Source organism: Camellia sinensis, unplaced genomic scaffold, assembly GCF_055761805.1.
Source record: "Camellia sinensis isolate YWXY unplaced genomic scaffold, ASM5576180v1 Unanchor2, whole genome shotgun sequence".
NCBI classification, from domain to species: Eukaryota; Viridiplantae; Streptophyta; class Magnoliopsida; order Ericales; family Theaceae; genus Camellia; species Camellia sinensis.
This window is the reverse complement of record NW_028129079.1, coordinates 20,662,271-20,681,227: the sequence shown is the minus strand read 5'-3', so window position 1 is coordinate 20,681,227 and position 18,957 is coordinate 20,662,271. Positions and strand designations below refer to the sequence as shown.

Genomic DNA, 18,957 nt, shown 5'->3' with positions numbered 1-18,957 from the left:
ACAGAGTATTTACAGATTGTTTCAGAATAACAAGTTCAAAGGTTTCAGTCTGGTTTGGTTTCCTCCGCCTCCGCATTGGTTTATATTGACACAGACGACGCGGCCGACACGCCGCTCTGTCGCTCACGTGCCTCGCCGCGTCTCCGGCTCACCTTTTGATGGCTCGACGCTTTCTGTCGGGCACGACTTTTAATGAAGTGGGCGCGCCTTTTGAGGGCGCAACTTTTGATGGCACGCCTTTTTATGGATTGGGCACGCATTTTGATGGCACGTCTTTTTATGGATTGGGCACGCCTTTTGATGGCACGCCATAAGACTCTGTAAACTGTCCCGACATTGATTCCGGTTAGCTCCTTCATGGGTCCGACAAGACTCAGTAAACTGTCCCGACATTGATTCCGGTTAGCTCCTTCATGGGTCCGACAAGACTCTGTAAACTGTCCCGACATTGATTCCGGTTAGTTTCCACAAGGGTCCAGCAAGACTCCGTAAACTGTCACAACATTGTCTGCTACAACGGTCCGACATGACCCCATAAACTGTCTTCTACATCGGTCTGACACCGCCATCCAGTGTCCTCTACACCGTTATGACACCACCATCCAGTGTCTTCACCAATGGTCTGACACGACCATACAGTGTCTCCTATCCTCTTTTATTTTTATGTATTTTCTTGTTTTGTAACTCTCTCCAAACTCAAGTTGGTTAGTTCCTATCCCCCTTGAGTTTGCGGGGGGCTGTTAAAACCTATCACCTACTTCACCCACTTAAACCTACTCCACTAAACCTAACCCACTACACCACTACCACCTCACCTACTCCACTAAACCTAACCCACTACACCACTACCACCTCACCTACTCCACTAAACCTAACCCACTACACCACTACCACCTCCACTTCACCTACTCCTTACCTACTACACACTCACCCTCTTCTATATATAGGAATCATGAATCATTGTAATATATATCAATAAACATCAATCAATAATACATAAATTTTTACATAAGCTAAATGACTTTAAACTCAGAAAGAATACTTTACACGCACATCATTTTATGATAAATCTTAATACTTTGTTCTAAGAAAGGATAACATCGTTAGACCCCAGGCAACCAGAATGTAAAGCTTTAGTTGAGAAGGATATAAATGTACAAGGTATACGCTGAGGGACAAACAAGAAATGTGAATACAAGAACAAAAGAATACTCATAAGAGAGATAGCTCTTTGATTTTATTTACTTATTTGATAACTAGTTAGCTCCCCGATTTTATTTATTTTTTTGATAAGTGATTAGCTCTCTGATATTATCTTTTTCTATGTTTACTTATCTTCTTTTCCTTAATAATTTCAACACTAACCTTTTCTAGAAAGGGTCTAAGTAATTGTTAGAAGAATGATTTCAACCATGAATAATGCACATGCACGTAACTGATCAACTGCTTCATGAGCAGCCACAAATGTGAGCTATTTGAATGTAATATTTGAGCATCATTACTGAGGTGACAATCCTCTTAATATTAATTTAGAACTAATCAATGTATATAACTAGTTTTAAATTTCAATCAAGCTAATTAAATTCTCAAAACAAGATGGATGTCAAAATGCACACCTGAAAGCAATACACAGCATGTTCAACTCCCCCGTAATCATCAAAATTATCCGGATCCATTTTGAAATACTGTTACAAAAGTGATTCCATGTTAACACTTGAAAGATAGATATAATGTTAGCACTGCAGCAGAATCACCAGTTTCAAAAAAATTGTAAAAAGTAAATAATCTCCAAGAGCCAAGCTCCTTCCCATTCAATGAAGCAGATGGCGTTCAAACATCACCAACTCTACTTGATACATGATACAACAAACATAAAACATTCCCAATTCCGACATCAGGACTATATGCTCATTTAAGACAAGGCAACCCAACCTGTAAGACAATTTGAGTGGCACAATCTTCGTCAAGAGGCTTCAAGCAAATATCAGTCAGAGATACCAGAGTGCCAGAATAATTTGCACGTATTCCATCTACCTGTCAAAATGAGAAAATAAACAGATAGATAGCATTGCCCAATGCAAGTAACACATATAAACTCCATTTAAATAGTAGCCAAGACTCAAAACCTTCTCTTGTATATCGAAGAGCAACCGCATATTATCCTCTGTTATAATACTATTTGATTTGCCATGCTCTGGATCTGGTGTGGTTGCTATTATGAGCTGAGAGAGAGAGAGAGAGAGAGAGAGAGAGAGAGAGAAGATCATGAGCATGTCATTTGTTATCATAGCAAGTGCAGCAGAATGAAGAATTTCATGTTACTGTATAGTGCATACACCATCATTGTAAAAGAAGGAGAAAATTGTCTAAAGAAGAAGATTAGGTAGCCAGAAAATCAAGATCATATTTAATCTTTGAAGAGTAAAATGTTCAGAATGCAAAATTTCTCCTGGCCCAAGTGTCTAAGTAGATTTTATCAACATAGCCAAGTATTTAAGTTATGGATTGGTGAATGGCATTAAATTTGAAAGGCGGCTGCAACATCAAGACTACACCTTACGCACTGCTATTCAGTTAGCAAACCTTCACTTCCCCAAATTTTCCATAATCCTGGAAACCGAATTCATGGCAATTCATGGTTCTTTTTCGTCTAATGGTGAATGTTTTACAAAGCTAAGGCATCTAACATTTCAACAAATACACACACGAAGCATTTCAATTCATATGCTTCTTTCAAGCTGATCCAGCAGCCCAGCCACCATTGCAATCCTGCACATTATTATAATACTCTTCACAAATGATAACACTTAACAATTGAAACAGTTGTTCAAATTTCCCAGAATATTTTCAGCCTATTCAGATTGATTTTGTAGTTGTCTGTTACTATTCCTGATTAAGACATGCTTAGCTACTAACAATTTCTATGGATTTTGAATAATCAGAAGACCACAGAAAAATAGACCGACCTAGTTTCAAACTCAAGTTTCTCTAGGCCTGGTCAACAATCTAGAGATACTTATTGCGTTTGGGTTTAGACAAGTGTAACCAGACCAAGGATCAGAATCTCATTTCAGTGTGTTGTTTAAGTTAGCTTGGCAACTGAAACATTTCGGAAACATAAGGGAAATGGAAAAACAATTTGGAAACATATGAAAATGTTTGGAAACAAAAAATAATGCCTAAATAAATGTTTATACATTCTCAATAATTAAATTATTGAACATATTGAGGTTTATAATCTCTTTGCATAAAAGGAACAAGTGTATAATCTGAAAGTAAGCTATACTTATCCCCCAAAAAAATGGGAAAATAAGCTCAATGCGAACCAAGAATAATTAAATTAATGTCAAACAAATTAATCTCATCAATAAAAAATGCAAAGAATTCTAAATGTGCATACATATGGTTTGAGCCAATTTAGATTTTACAAAATTATTTTTTTAAAAAATTACCAATATTAAGAAAAAAAGGCCAAAAGTTTTCCATGGTGTGGGAAGTCCTTTGGGAAATTAAGGTTAAATGTTGCTTTTTTTAAATTTAAAAAAAAAATAAAAACAAATAGATAATTTAACAAGACTATGCTTCAATACAGGTCCATGAATATTAAAAGCTTATAGAGAAAAGGTTTAAAGGGCTAATTGGGAAGGGAGGTTTTCCATCATAAGAGACAACAACAAAAATAAGTCAATAAATTAATTAATTAAGATTCTAGTAGTAGTTGGGATAAAAGAAAAATAAATAAAAACAAAGACAGATAGGCACACGCATCCCAAGTGTCCAAATTGAAAAATAATTAAAATAGTAATATAAATATGACACATTCGAGCTTGTGTCCTTACGTGTTAGGGAGTGTTTGACACCTGCTGGTGATCGAAGCGTGTTGGTGTTCGACGCAAACACATCACCTTCTTAGAGGTGTATTTGCTTCTTGGATGATGAACATTATCAACTTATGGTACCAAGAAATGAGTTTGGGGGAGTGTGGAAAGAGCTGATTGTCCCTAGTCATCAATTTTAACTTGGTCACCTATTCATCCACTTATAATGTGTAGCCAGCATCTTGCACCTAGACATCAATCGCACTTGGCCAAAACTATGGGTTGTTAAGGAGACTTGGCACACCACCCACAATTTGTTTTTGGGGTCACTAATGAATATACATAGTGATGATATCAATGATGATGATGATAATGACACAAATTGCATCAATTGCTTCCCTTGGTCTGGCTTTTCAAAGTTCTTAAAGATGTTTCATCTCTACTTAGTTGATGATGGTCACAATGACAACAACAAAAAACAATAATATCACTGGAGTGGAGTGTCATAACAGACCAATTTTGGCTGAAATGAAAATTGAAAGATATGAGAAACCAACTAAACAAGAACCCTCCATTCAACCTCAATGAATTGAACAGGACTTGTTCAATAAAATGTATGAAAAATAAACAGTAAGGTATTAACAACCTCATTAACTGGAGTGCTATGCTCAAACATGATAATCATAGGAAACTGGTAAAAGAAGGTACATAAATAATGGAAAGGGAAGACAGATCTTTCCCAGCTAACACAAATGTTAACAAAACAAATTTTAGAAGAACTGCACAAGATACGAAACAAGAAAAAATAGCAGCAGTAAGCAAAATAATAACACCTGTTCAATTCTGTAAAAAGGAGCTAGGTGGCTGTCAAAAAAGTGTTTCTCTTCTGCTGCCTTACTCCCATGACCTACCCACAGCTGCAATATTGTCCATGACAAAAATGTGACCAAGTTTCAGTATAACAGGCAATGTCATTTATACAATTATTTGTATCTAAAGGCCTAGGTAAACATGACCATTTGGAGTCCTAACAACAAATTAGTTGGAATAAGCATGCAAGGAATGATCTATTTCACAAACTCTATACAATAGAAATACTATGATACCTTCTCAGGCCTTGTCTCCACCTCAAAACGGATTAGACCGAAACAAAGTATAAGAACAACTGCCAATGATGAGCACAGCACGAGTGTGGGATTCCTAGCAACCCATGTTCCGTATTTCCTGAACACAGTATCCAAAATCTCTCAACATTTACAGCCAAATAAAAGAATACCAAAAAAATATGATAAATAATGGCATAGGTCTTGACCTGAAAAACCTTGACATGTAACCTTGAAGAACGGATAGTTGAACCTCACTTGTCATTTGAGGATCCATTTCATGCACCTTATAATTACCAAACAAAAAGAAAAGAAAGATGCATATGAGATCAGCAAATCTATAAAAAGATTGGTATAAAATGAAAATAGACAAGAACAGTATCTCAACTAAAATCACACAGCACATAAAGAGCATTGTACCTCTCTCTCACTCTCCCTGTTTGTGTGTGTGTGTGTGTGTGTGTTAGCATACATGCACATCAATTCAGAGATATTAGACCACGGAAATATAGTACATAAAAGCAAGCACCTTCATCTCATCCTTCTGCACATGAACATTATTCATTTCACCACCATCTGTATAACTCAACAATGGTTTCATGCTAGATGAAGATATTCTCCTTTCTCTCGTCCGATTAAACAAAGCCCATCCAAAAAGTGCAGAAACCAAAATAATGTACAGGATTCCCAATGAAAAATCAATGCATTTGACCTGCCAACATCAATCAACAGTCTTACGCCCAAGTTCATGAAATACATTTCATGACAAAATTCACACACTAATAGACAATTACTTTTACAATGCCCAGTCAGTCATTAACATATTGCAACCAAGACAAATTCATGAATCACTATAACATCCAACAAAAAAGTGGAAAATCTGCTTCACAACTCAAACCTTAAGAGACCCTATTCTGATGGAGCATGGATCCTTTTTTGGAGGAGAAGGAGGTTCTAAATCTGAGCACACAGGAGAGGCAGGGCAATCCCCACAAGAGCATCCCAGTGAAGTGTCACCGCAAGAATAAATAGACACGTTCATGAGTTCCATTCCAGATGATTCAGGAATCCTTGACTGAAAGTTAATAGCATAAGGTGAACCAGGCAAACCAAAATCAGCTTGCTGACCAATAAATGCAAACCATTCTGGCCACAAAAAAAAATGACATGTTAGTATGGAGACATGCATACACTTAAATATGGTTAGAATCATGCAATTCACACTTCAATTTATACGAGTTTCAACCAAAATGATTCAAATCCTGTTGTTGAATCTTAAATTCAATGAATCATACAATTCAATTTGTGTTTCACTATGATCCACTATGATTCAATGCAATACATTTCAATTCAATTCTGATTTTGGTTTTGTTTGCATAATGCATGAAACGGCATCATTGTCACCTCACTATCAAGAAATAAAAAAATAGATCAATTAGTTATATTGATATTTATATCATTTTAAAGGAATGTGTGTTTTTTTATGTATATACATATATATAAATTATATAGGATTCGTTAAGAAGCTTAAAAGGATTGTATATTCTATATGAAAGTGAGTGCAATAAAAAACGTACAATCTTTTTAAGCTTGCATAACATGTGCCCTAAGGGCACACGTCAACAAAACCCAATTATATATTATATTTGTTAAGCCACCAATTGTCCCAAAAGCTTAAAGTTGTTAGGAAATGGACCCAACAATGTATATCAAGATACCCAACACCCTCCCTCACGTGCAACCATGTCTTACATTTGGAGATGCAAACAGAGAACCAAACAGAAAGAGAAGTAGACAACCAATCAAAAAGAGAAGCAGACAACAGAAATGGGACCAAATACTAAATGCCAACGGAGAAACTTGAACCCAAGACCTCTCAACTTGAGCTCTGATACCATGTAAAGTCACTCATTATTCCAAAAGCTTAAGTTGTTAAGAAATAGACCCAACAATGTATACCAAGCTATCCAACAATATAAAATAAAGTAAAGCTTATGATTCACGATACATTCATGATTTAATAACTATGCCAAGCAATTAAACATTCCATGTATTACACAGTCTCGGGTAGAACTCAACCCCAAAAGCTAGCTAAAGAGGTGAGGTTGCCCTCACGCTTATATGCTTAATATTACTTTGGTACTCGGGCGATGCGAGACTTCGCTTCACGCCCAACGTGCTCATTTGACAGCACCTACGGCGTGCAGGCGAGGGACACACACCCTACCTATCCTTGAGTACTCCTCTGATACCATGTTACATAGTCTCGGGTAGAACTCAACCCCAAAAGCTAACTTAAGAGGTAAGGGTGCCCTCACGCTTATATACTTAATATTACTTTGGTACTCAGGCGATGTGGGACTTCGCTTCACATCATGTTGTACTTGAATGTAAACAACTAGCTACAGCCTACAAGTAACTAGCTGAAGCTGAATGGAACGAACAAGAAGGGAAAAAAACACACACACACTAGAGCACCATAAGACCTTATTGCTTTTGCTGATAAGGATGCTGAGACTTATCTACAAATTTTCTCCACTCGTTATACAGGGGGTGTTTGGGAAGAAGGCTTTTTAGCTTTTTTGGCTAAAATAGCACTAAAGACAAAATAGGCTAAAATAGCTAATAAGACAAAATGTCACATCAAACCTATAATCATTTCACTTTTTCTCTCACAAATATCACATCCAACTACAAAAAAATCCAACTATCTTCCCAAACGCAAATATTTTAACCTCCTAAAATAGCCAAAAACTAAAATTGCCTACTAAAATAGCAACTTCCCAAACATCTACACAGTAGTATACTAGTATCCAGCCCAAGTGATTTAAAGTACAACATGGATTAAAAATTGGGATTACGATCAAAGTACAAGATTCTCTATCATACATTCTATCCTAGTGCTTATGCATCTAAAAAATTACATAAAAATTTGTTGTGGGGGTGAAATTTGGTGTTTTAAGAAAAAAGATATTTTCAAACTCAATTGGACCATCATTGAGAAAAGGAAAAAACCACTGTAACTGTTAAATTATGTCAACTACTGATTAATAGTGTTAAACCAACAAAACCGATACTTGTGATTGCATACGTATGTGGGAGTGAAAGGGGGCAGAGAGAGACAGAGAGCTGCAAACTGAAACCAGAAGTCACCTTTAAAATTCTGAGCACCTGCACCAACAAATTCTAATGCCCGTGTATTCATAGTCCCAAATTTCACATCTTTGCAGGAGTTATATAAACCTTCTCCAAAAGTATCAGTTACAAAAAAGTCAATGCCGTCGACAGTGAGGTTGCCTTTAACCTGAAAAGCAGAACATTAATGACAAATCCATTAAAAAGTGAAGAATAGGTAAACAGCAAGCAGTACACCCTTTCATCATGGATAAACAGGCTATATACATGAAAGTGTAATAACTTAAATTCAATATAACTTATTCGACATTATAATGCCTTCTGGCACTATAAAATGAAGCACACCCACAAAGTTGTGAGATTAGGAGGCATGCGCACCATGTCATGTCATGAACAGTAAAACCTAAATTCAAACAGGAAATGCCACAGCTCCATTGCCACTTAACTTAAATAAGGCAAGAATTTATACCAATGCACAAGGCCACCATGGCACAAGTGGTCGTGAATTATGACAGTAAAGTAAACCCACATTGCATCATTAATTGAATTGTCAAATCGGAGTGATGGAAAATCATATCAAAAATGCATCCGTCCCCCACAAGGTAAGAACTAAATATTACACCTTGTTGCCATAAATTGTAATTTGTATGCCTGACCTTGGAAATGGAAGTCACATTGATGAATAGACTCTGATTTGGGGAGCAAGAAAGCTCACAGAAAAGATTTAAGAAGTTCCTTAAGCATGCTGGGCAGCCCACAAGGAAAGGAATTGCCTGCAACAAATTGAACTAATTCAGTAATATGCAAATGTCATCAGATGGAGAGATACTAGTCAAATAGAAGTCACATATGTAACATTCTCAGCTGAGCAGGACTCACGTGAGATCCTAATAGGGCACACATTTCTAGGAAGGAGGGGAAGAGAGAGAGTGAAAGAGTATGGCCCCATACCATGAATTAAAACTACACAGCTAAAAACCAAAATTGTCTCATTCAGAAATAATCAACCATTATAACACATTATAGCTGAAAATGGCATGACAGTCCACCAAAAGCAATTCCAGACAAAATGCAGCATCACGCAAATAAGAGGACCACACATTCCAAGCAAGACTGTCACATATACCACCTTGTCCCAGGCCATCCAAAGGAAAACATAACTGTTTTATATGGCATTAACTTGGTATCACATGTGCCAGAGTCACCTTCTACCAAAACCAATGCAGTCGTATGTAAACCTAGAGCAATAACTTTCAGGACCTATAGTCAAGAATAGTGAAATACTACTCTCATCAAGGGTATTTACCCCACTAGGCAACCATATGCTTCAACCTGCATTGAATTCCAGGCCTTTGGTTGAAGGAAAAAGTACATTGAAACTACACCAAGTTTTACCACAAAAAGATTTTATAGATTGAGCAAATGTGGATTTGTTTAAAATTTAATTCATGGAGTATGAATGGCAAGATTGTTTATAGCACCTTCCTCAATATGCACACATACGCCAGTCCCCTAAACAAATATAGTTGCCTCATCCTTAAAATTGGAACTTTAGTGAACTAGATAAACATGACATTTTAACTCCAGTACAATTTTAAGTTTATCTGATAGCTTACAAAGATATGGCACAAAAGAAAAGGACTCAAGAGTGTGGAATGAAGTTGTGGAAACATCACTAACATAGTGGGCTCAAAACATCCAAACACCAGTGTGTGAAAGATTTTTTATACAATAGTGATAACATTACGGGCAACTGCACTTGTGTTGTATTCCAGATATTCGGAAAGAAAAAGGGAGAAGAAATTATTGTGCTTGAAATGGTGGCTAATACAGAAAGAAAATGTTTTAGAAACATAGTTTGTTATACAAAATCACAACCAGAATAATGACACAGCCGTATTAATGATATTATGATATGTAGTGAAGCGTATGTTATTTTGAAGCGAGTGTAGCAAAATGAGCTACATCATTCTATATGAAAATTCTATAAATTAATTTGTGTTTAATTTATTATTCACATAATAATTGATTCAAGCAGCAAAAGAATGTACTTACTTGTTGAACTTGTGCCCGCAACGTCTCGAATTGGGCCTCTGTACAACAAACATTTCCACTTATTGTTGGACACAGGCTTTGGATTCTCGCGGAAAACAATTCATCAGGCTGCAAAGCATATTAAATCATGTTATAAGTCCCATCCCATCCCATCGTGTATGCATAGTTTTAAAATTTGAATTTTACGGGTAGGAAAAGGAAGTAGAAAACAGAAGAAGCTGCAGAGAAGTAAATGGTCGTGGAAGTAGAAATTGAAGCATATCCCGTTTTACCTTCACAGATGGAGAAGCACAAGGACAGTTCAAAACTTTCCCATCAGTTCGTGCTCCACAAATATCATACATTGCACAGTATTCTTCAGAATGCCTTTCCCTGATCAGAAGATCAAGCGTAGTAGTGATTCCTCAAATACAACAACAAAACTGGGTGAATATATAAAAATGTTTGCACTAAATTCAGCTATCATGTATACAAATCATGCGACAACTGAGCCCAAGGAAAACCAAGAAAACAAAACAATGATTATATCACACTGGGCACTAATAAGCATTGATTGAGTGGAGATGGGACCAAAGCAACCAACCATACCCACTAAAAATAGAAAGAAATTGCTGATCACCATTCTCTGGAGGAGGGAGTAGAGAAGCGAATACAGACACCTGCAACAAAAAAACAAAAACAAAAACAAAAACAAAAATAATAAATAATCAGTCAAGAGTAAGATAAAACATAAGAATGAGGCACTTTTAATTAATTCAATCGCATCATTGACCCGTATGGTTTCCAATAAACTACTACACGAGAAGAAAAAGAAAGTGTGAAGCAGAATTTTGAAGAGAAGAAAGTAGCTGCTGGGTATGAAACCCTCAAATTACAATTCAACCCCAGATATGGATGTATGTAAATTAGGGAAAAAATTGATTGAAATTGCGATCAGGAATGTAAAAAAAAAAATTAAAAAAAATTGGTAAAATGAAACGCTTTGCCTGAAAGAAGAGAATTGAAGAAACAAAGAGAAGAGCGAAAGAGAGCGCCGATTTCCGGTAGGAGAAAGCCATCATCGCGTTTCCGATCCGATCATTGATGATAACAAAGCCAAAAATAATGATTGAACTCGAACATAATAGGGTCACTAGTAGAATTGAATTGAATAGAGTAGTTGGTTGCAGACAAAATGAGTCAAACACACAACCCCAAGCCCCCAGGGTTTTAATCCTCTGCCATTCGGTCTACACTACACTAGTGTCTAGAGGCGGTTACTGTGAATAAAATCAACAACAATAATAATAGGGGATCCTAATTTTGAAATTTTAAAAAAAACTCTAGTAATGTGGTAAAAAGAAGGAGAAATTGCCAATAAATTTTAAATTTGAGAATGTTAAACCATTTAGTCCTGAAAGTTTTTTGTTGGACTAATAGGTCTTATTTCTCTAAAAGCTTACTATAAACCTTTTTATGTCAAACATTATTTATCAAACATCAAACATTAGCAATGTCAAAATTATTTATCAAACATCAAACATTAGCAACGCGAGGATTATTCGTATAATGTGGGTGAAAACATTAACAACGTTAGAATTATTCATAAAACATCAAACATTATTAACGTCAGGATTATTCATCAAACATCAACCATTAAACATTAGGATTATTCATAAAACATCAAACATTATTCATCAAACATCAAACACAATCATTAAACGTTAGAATGATTCATCAAACATCAAACATTATTCATCAAACATCAGATTTAGTTTTAAAAAAAAAAATTGAAACTATTGCTCGAGATCCATCATCAAATTCATTACAACATCAGATCGATCAGATTCATCAATCGAACATCGACACCATCGCCTCTGTTTTATCCATCCATCAACATTATGTATATATATAATCAATCCCTATTATTTTATATTTTAGGATCGTAAAAAGTAAGCGAACCTATGTATATATATATATACTAAACGAAATCGAACAATATGGATTCGCAAAATCCTCAAACGATCCTACGGTTATGTGAAGCGATTTGCCAAATCGGGATGATGGTGATGGTTTTGTATATTACAATGGATCGCCGCCTAGGGTTTCGCGAAATCGACATTGTTGTTGCCCTGTTGTCCGAATCGTTTGCAGAGTCCATAATGTTTCTTGCTGGCTATGAAACTCTGTTGGGTTTATTGGTGAAGCCGTACTTTTTTGTGGGGTTCATGGGTTTTTGAAGTTACAGAGTAGTCTCTGTTTTTTGAATGTCATTTGCCCGATAGAAGCGTGAGGCATTACGGCATAGTGAAACTTCACAGAAACGTCTCTTTTGTTTATATTTTTCATTCCAAAATCATATTTTTTTTTCAAGCTATTTTCTTATTTGGTGTTTGGTTCGTAGTTGGTGACAGGGGAAATGGATAACAATGTTGTGACTTGACTTGTTCTTCTTTATAGAACAGTGATGTTTGATCAGGAAAAATTGTTTAGTTTGACGGATGATTTTTAGTGTTTGTTTGATGATGTTAATGCTGATATTTTGATGATGTTTGTGGGTGTTTCACGATGATCAGATTATCAAAACATCATCAAATCAAGAACACCCAATAGGTCCTAACATCATCAAAAATGTTTGATGATTAAATTTTTGTTTTGGTGTTCGATGTTTTAGCATCTGTGTTTGTGGGTGTTTGAAACATCATAAAAAAGGTATATAATCTGATGTTTGTTTGATGATTATAATGTCTGATGTTGATGATAACCGGATGAACACCCACAAACATCGGATGAACACCGTTAAACATTAGGGTTATTTTAATCGTTATTTTGATGTTTAATCGTTGTTAAAAAAATTGTTTAATCATTATTTTTGATGTTGTTTTGATGATAATGTTGTGATGTTTAGTTTCAATTTTTTTAAAAATAAATTTGATGTTTTAATGTTTGATGAATAATGTTTGATGCTTGATGAATAATCTTAATGTTTAATAGTTGTGTTTGATGTTTGATTATAATGTTTGATGTTGGATGAATAATTCTAACGTTGATAACGTTTTCACCGAAATTATACGAATAATTCTGTCGTTGGTAATGTTTGATGTTTGATAAATACTTCTGACGTTACTAATGTTTGATGTTTGCTGAATAATGTTTGACATAAAAAGGCTTATAGTAAGCTTTTAAAGAAATAGGACCTATTAGTCCAACAAAAAACATTCGGGACTAAGTAGATTAACATTTTCAAATTTGGGATTTATTGGTGCTTTCCCCTAAAAAGAAAAGAAGAAAAAAAAAAGAAAAAAAAGTATTACTATTAGTACTTCATAAATTATTTTGGATCTCCTAATTTTTAACTTTTTTTTATTACAATAATAATCTCAAATAAAATTATTACAAAGGACATCATTAATTTTAAGATATCCCATTTCACAATTAAACCTACACACCTACTACATCATGAATTAGGATTTATGAGAGCAATCACTTCTATCACCACCCATCCATCTTTTTCAAATCTCACATTCAAAACCTATATATCCTCAAAACCTTGAAAATCCTTTGATAGTAATATTCTGGCGGTAACGGTGATAACCATTTGATTACCTACACTTCTTCGACAATGAAAATGAGTGAAAGTTTATTTGGCAACCACAACTCCATAAGATGAGAGGAGTACAACAATAAAAACTTAGAGGATGTTCATAGTTTTAATGTTCTTCTTAGCGTAGAAGAGATTGACCTTGTAAGGATAAGTTTCTAGAAAAAAAATGACAAAAATAATAAAATTTGTTCGTTATTTTTTCGAGATTGAACTCTCGAACATATGACTGAAATTCGGAAACACGGTCCCGAACATTGTTTATTTGTTCAGGAATCGATAACCGAACATTTATTATTTGTTCGGAAACATGTAATCGAACATTATTCATAGGTTCAGACCTATTTTACTGAGAAAACTAAACCAATTATTATAATTTTTTCTGCAAGAGAAGAAATTATTATGAGAAAACTAAGAAATTATGTGTGTGTGTGTATATATATAGAGAAAGAGATAGAGAGAAAGAGAGCATGCAAACTGTGACAATGGTAGATGATGTAGCAGAGACAGTAATCACTTCTTTTTCTTTGGAACTAGGGTTTTTTTTTTTTTTTTTGTGGGGGTGTGCATTCAATGGGTGGAATGTTTTCACAAAGATAATTTTGGTATTATTTGGAGGAAGAAAAGAAATTTTAAGGGTTTCAAAATTTATAAGTAAGGGTCCAAAAAAATGGGGGTACAAAATAATTTATAAGGTGCTAATAACACCACTCAAATAAAAATATAGACACACACATTACATCACATGTGGGTTCTACTCCTTGTCACATCACTAGAGCTCTCTTTAGAGCTCCAAAATAAGAGTTCTCAATTTTTATTCAAATAAATTTTTCTAAAGGTAAATGATAGGGAAATTCTATTTTCACACACTTATTTACTTCTGTGCACACACTTAATGATTTATTTTTTATTATAATTTTGTCCTAAAATAAAATTACTAAAGTGTTCTTATCTTCTCCACGAAAATCCTAATTTCTTAACCTTAACCCTAGCTACTGCCCATCGCTATTGCCAGCGCCACCATCAACTCTGCTATATCTTCTTTACCGTATAATCGCCATCTCCTCCTTTGTCTCTCTCTTGGGTTTATGTAGTTATGGCGCATAACATACTTGTGACTGGTGGTACTGGGTATATTGGAACTCACATGGTGCTTCAATTGCTTTTGGATGGAAATACATAAACAAAGACCTCTTGCCATACCCTCTTTCTACTTAATTGAAGTGGCGGTAATTTTTGTTGTTCCTTCGTCTAGAAAGGTAAAAACCTTCATGAGCTTTGTGTCTTCAAAGTAAGGGTTGAGACTAAAATTTTGATGAATATATAATAAACAAAATTTAATAACTTATGTAAATCCATCATTAAACATAGAACAAACCAACATGCCACTTGCAGTGCCTCAATGTAACAAATTTTTTTTTTTAAATGAATTAAAAAAAAATTAAGACAAAAGCAGAGGAGAAAAAACAACACTAACAAATGTAATATTGTAACCCGACTTGTGTAGACACCCCATTTTTTACGGCCTTTTAAGACTTGGATAATCTTGCAGGTACAACTAGTGGCGAAGCTGATTGCTCACTGAGTGCTTGAAGTCCACAGCGGAACGTCACAGGTTTGAGTTTTCCAAGCCCTGCATCATTTTTGCCTCATCTTTGGACCATGCTTAAGTCCTTTCAGATTGAGATTGGTGATGGCCTGTCGGCTAGTTTTGAGGGCTGCCGGCCATGACTTTTGGCCTGTCGGCCACTGATATGCCTAGCCGGCTACCAATGAATAGAGATGGCAATCGAAACCCGGCCCGACGGGGACCCGACCCCCTGACCCCGAAATGAGCGGTTATTTCCCGAAAAATACCCCCGACGGGCCGAGGACGGTATTCAAAAATGTATCCCCGGTGATGTTCGGACAGGGGATAGGGATACATGTTTCAGTCCCGGACCCGGCCCGACCTCGATCCAGATCCCGCCCCGTATAAACCCCGATGTGAAATTACTATTTTGCCCTTCCTTATATATTTGGTGTTGAAACACTCTGCTCAGTGCCCTCACACACAAAACACGCTGCTCTCTCTCTCTCTCTCTCTCTCTCTCCACGTCGTTGCCAAGAGTTAGGGTTTCGCCTCTCCCTCTCTCACACAACGATCGACGGCGCCACTCCTCCGTCACCGCCGATCCTCCCTCACCGCTGCTCGTACCTCGCCGTTGATCATCCTCCCTCACTACCGCTCTCTCTCTTTCACACAACGAACGGCGTTGCTGCTCCTCCGTCACCACCGATCTGAAGCAACCACCACCATTGATCCCTCCGTTGTCACCGATCTGAAGCCACGACCATGACCAAGACAGATCGTGATGAAGCCCCCCTCTCTTTCTCTCTCCATATATATATATATATATACATATCTGTTGTTGATTGATGCACAATTTTTTTTTCCAAGTTATTATTTATATTATATCTGTTATTGTCTGTTATTGATGAACAATATATCTGTTGTGTGTGTGTGTGTGCGCGCGCTGAACAGATCTGTAATGTATACATACAGATTATTTTATTTTATTTTTGTTCTTGTGGTTGTATGTGTGTTGAACAGATTTTTCGAAGAGTTTTCGGGGCCGGGGAAACCCGATCCCCGTTAAGGGACGGGGACGGGGGAGATGAAGGGTTCCCCGCCAAGGATCGGGGACGGGGTCGGGGATTTTGTTACTGTCGGGGATCGGGGACGGGGAGGGTCATCCCCGGCTCCGTCTCGCCCCGTTGTCATTCCTACCAATGAACCCTTGCCGGCCAATAGTGTTTCAACAGATATTTTGTGACAGCTGTTTGCACAGATTAAAGCATCTTCCAATATGCGTGTGGCTGGATCTTTGTGAGGGGATTTTGTATTTTCTGTACATAGGAGCCGTCTCTTGCATGTAGAAGGGTTAGAAAATTTTGAAGACAAAAAAATTCTCTCTCTGTCTTCTCATTTTGTGTCTTAAGTCTAGTTTCTCTACACTTTTGCACATCAACCCTAAACCAAACACTCTCACCTTGGAGATAAGGTCTCTTGAGGTCCTTCTTGAGCTCTAGAAGTGGATTTTGGCTTGATTTGGTTTGACTTTGGTGTCTAAATTGTATCTTGTCTTCAAGAGGTAGAACACTTGTATTTTGAGCTTTATTTAAATACTTGTTTTGCCATCTTTACATGCTGGTTTTGACCTCCTAAAATCTCTGTTTTTATGGTTTAAAATGGTGGTTTGAGGTTTATTTAGAGTTAGGGGTGGTCCACCATTCTTGTTGCTTGATTGTTAAGTTGTTGTGCCATCTTTCAAAGTTTTTAAATCAAACTTTTTGGTCCTCTTAACCATTGAAAATCAAAATTATTTTAATGACAAAAACTTCATTTTGAAGTCCAAAATTAGAGGGGTTAGCCTCCCCTTCTTGTGTCTTGTTTGCATGCGTAGATAACTTAACATGTGACCATGTTTTTCTAGCATTTTGTGACTTGATCTCAACATGTTTTTGCTACTGTTTTGACCTGTTTTACCTCTGTTTGGAGCTAGTTAAGTCCCTTGAGCTTTGCCTTGCATGGTTGTAGTGTAATTTCCTTCATTATTTTAATGTTTAATGCTTTGATCATCATTCTTATGAGTTGAAATCATGTTTTAGTGCTTTTTGCATCTTAATTTCAGCACATACAATCTCTGCAACCTCCCTTATTTCATCACTTTTTCATTTACTTTGAGGGTTGGCTAACCTTCGGGTTGTGTTTAAGCTTGAGATTAAGACTTGTGCTTAATGGTTTTAATCCTCTTTTGGAGATTTCTACTAACCAAATGCATAACCTCTCTCTTGCCTTATGTCATCCCTTAGTTGACACCTCTCTCATTAGAGGACTCTCACCAAGGGACTAAACCAATTAAAGAATGAGTTGGTAATTTAAAATAGGTAAAGAAAAGTGATAAGTAAAACTTGAGCAAGATAAGCATATTGTGTTGTATTACATGTGTTCAATCAGACGTTATATTGAACACAAGGAAGATTGGAGCATTTCATACTCAGTGATGAAATGAGTCAATCTCCTTGGTCTCCATTGCCCCTGATCATGCATGATAAGGTTGTGGTCCTTCGAGTCATATTTGTGCATTTATTGAAATTGTACAACTTAGATCTTTGGCCATCATGTAATGAAATTGTTTAATTGGTAGTTTTAGATCTAAGTATGCCACTTCTTTGAGGTTTTGAGATGACAATGAGGGGTACAATACAAACATACCCTTGGCAAGACCTTCATTTTGCTCTATTTGTGTTCTGTTGCAGTGTGGGGACTAAGAGCATCAATGGCCGGCAAAGCCCTATCCATGGCCAGCAGTGCCTCATTTTTGGCCAGCAAGGCACTCTTTTGGCTGGCAGGGGGCCGACAACAGCCATTCATGGCTAGTAGGCCACTGGTGCAACCCTGAGCCAATGTTTGGTAAGGTGGAGCAGAAAGGTTATGGAATATGTTCAAACTCTGCAAACAGAGCCTCTTAAGAGCAAAACGGATGGCTTTTCGGGGCGAGAATCGCGTGCATACATCTTCTACTTCCCGAAGCAGAGTAGTAGCAACATAGTTTAATATGTTAATTACTTAGTTAATGTGCATTGGTTGTTGTAATAATTAAGTAGCTTAGCTTAGCTATTTCTTTATTTTGTTTTGTAATAATTAGTCTAATTAGATCAGCTTAATTAGCTTAGCTTAGATCGGCTTAGCTCTTATTCATTCGGACCCTCTTTCGTGAGGGCGCAATGTTGTAATAAGTATGCGTGCGTGCATGCGTGTCTTCCAACCCCGCGTATTTCTCCCTTTTATTTACCTGTTTTTGATGGTTAGACTAGGGACATTTTCAATTAGCATACCTTATGCTCGCATGTTTGCATCTATTCATTTGTCTTGCATGCACCAAAGGCTCGGCGCATCATTCAAACTGCATTGTTGTTTTAATACTTCTTTGAATACGTGTTTCAAAACATGCTATCAAACTGTTGCAAATACCATGATTAGATAGCTGAGCCTATTTAGTTGCATTATTGCATGCGTTGCATTAGTCATTTAACATAGTTAGGAATCTTGCATTTTTCTAACTTTGTTTTATTTCCTAGCTTGTAGTATTAGGTGAGTTTTACGCTTTAGTATACTTGTATGAGTGTGAGTTTTGTCATATTTAGTGTTACCCAAAAGACAACCTAAAAGGGGGGTGAATTAAGTTTTTACAATTAAAATTAATAATACCCTAATAAAAAT

General features: G+C 36.4%; 1 protein-coding gene and 1 long non-coding RNA gene across 4 annotated transcripts in view; both read right to left on the bottom strand.

The window, feature by feature from the left end:
• Nucleotides 1-11,321, bottom strand: part of LOC145815429 (uncharacterized) — a 48,062-nt gene extending 36,741 nt beyond the window's left edge. For 2 of the 3 annotated variants that reach the window (XR_014358366.1, XM_082912106.1), the window contains exons 1-14: nt 11,098-11,308; nt 10,700-10,770; nt 10,384-10,483; nt 10,112-10,219; nt 8,713-8,829; nt 8,075-8,225; nt 5,820-6,067; nt 5,451-5,633; nt 5,131-5,207; nt 4,925-5,042; nt 4,652-4,735; nt 2,127-2,222; nt 1,933-2,034; nt 1,617-1,685 (exon numbers count right to left, since the gene is read on the bottom strand). Coding sequence is in view for 2 of the 3 variants with exons in the window: in XM_082912106.1 (XP_082768232.1) it covers nt 1,617-1,685; nt 1,933-2,034; nt 2,127-2,222; nt 4,652-4,735; nt 4,925-5,042; nt 5,131-5,207; nt 5,451-5,633; nt 5,820-6,067; nt 8,075-8,225; nt 8,713-8,829; nt 10,112-10,219; nt 10,384-10,483; nt 10,700-10,770; nt 11,098-11,172 (1,599 nt within the window). In the remaining variant the exon portion in view is untranslated. Of the gene's footprint in view, nt 1-1,616; nt 1,686-1,932; nt 2,035-2,126; nt 2,223-4,651; nt 4,736-4,924; nt 5,043-5,130; nt 5,208-5,450; nt 5,634-5,819; nt 6,068-8,074; nt 8,226-8,712; nt 8,830-10,111; nt 10,220-10,383; nt 10,484-10,699; nt 10,771-11,097 lie in introns of all 3 variants that reach the window. The other variant, XM_082912107.1, reaches the window with a different exon arrangement.
• Nucleotides 654-955, bottom strand: LOC145815430 (uncharacterized). The gene is made up of 2 exons (XR_014358367.1): nt 895-955; nt 654-852 (listed from the first exon to the last, which is right to left on the bottom strand). It is a non-coding gene; the product is annotated as an uncharacterized LOC145815430 (long non-coding RNA).
• Nucleotides 11,322-18,957: the final 7,636 nt, after the last annotated feature.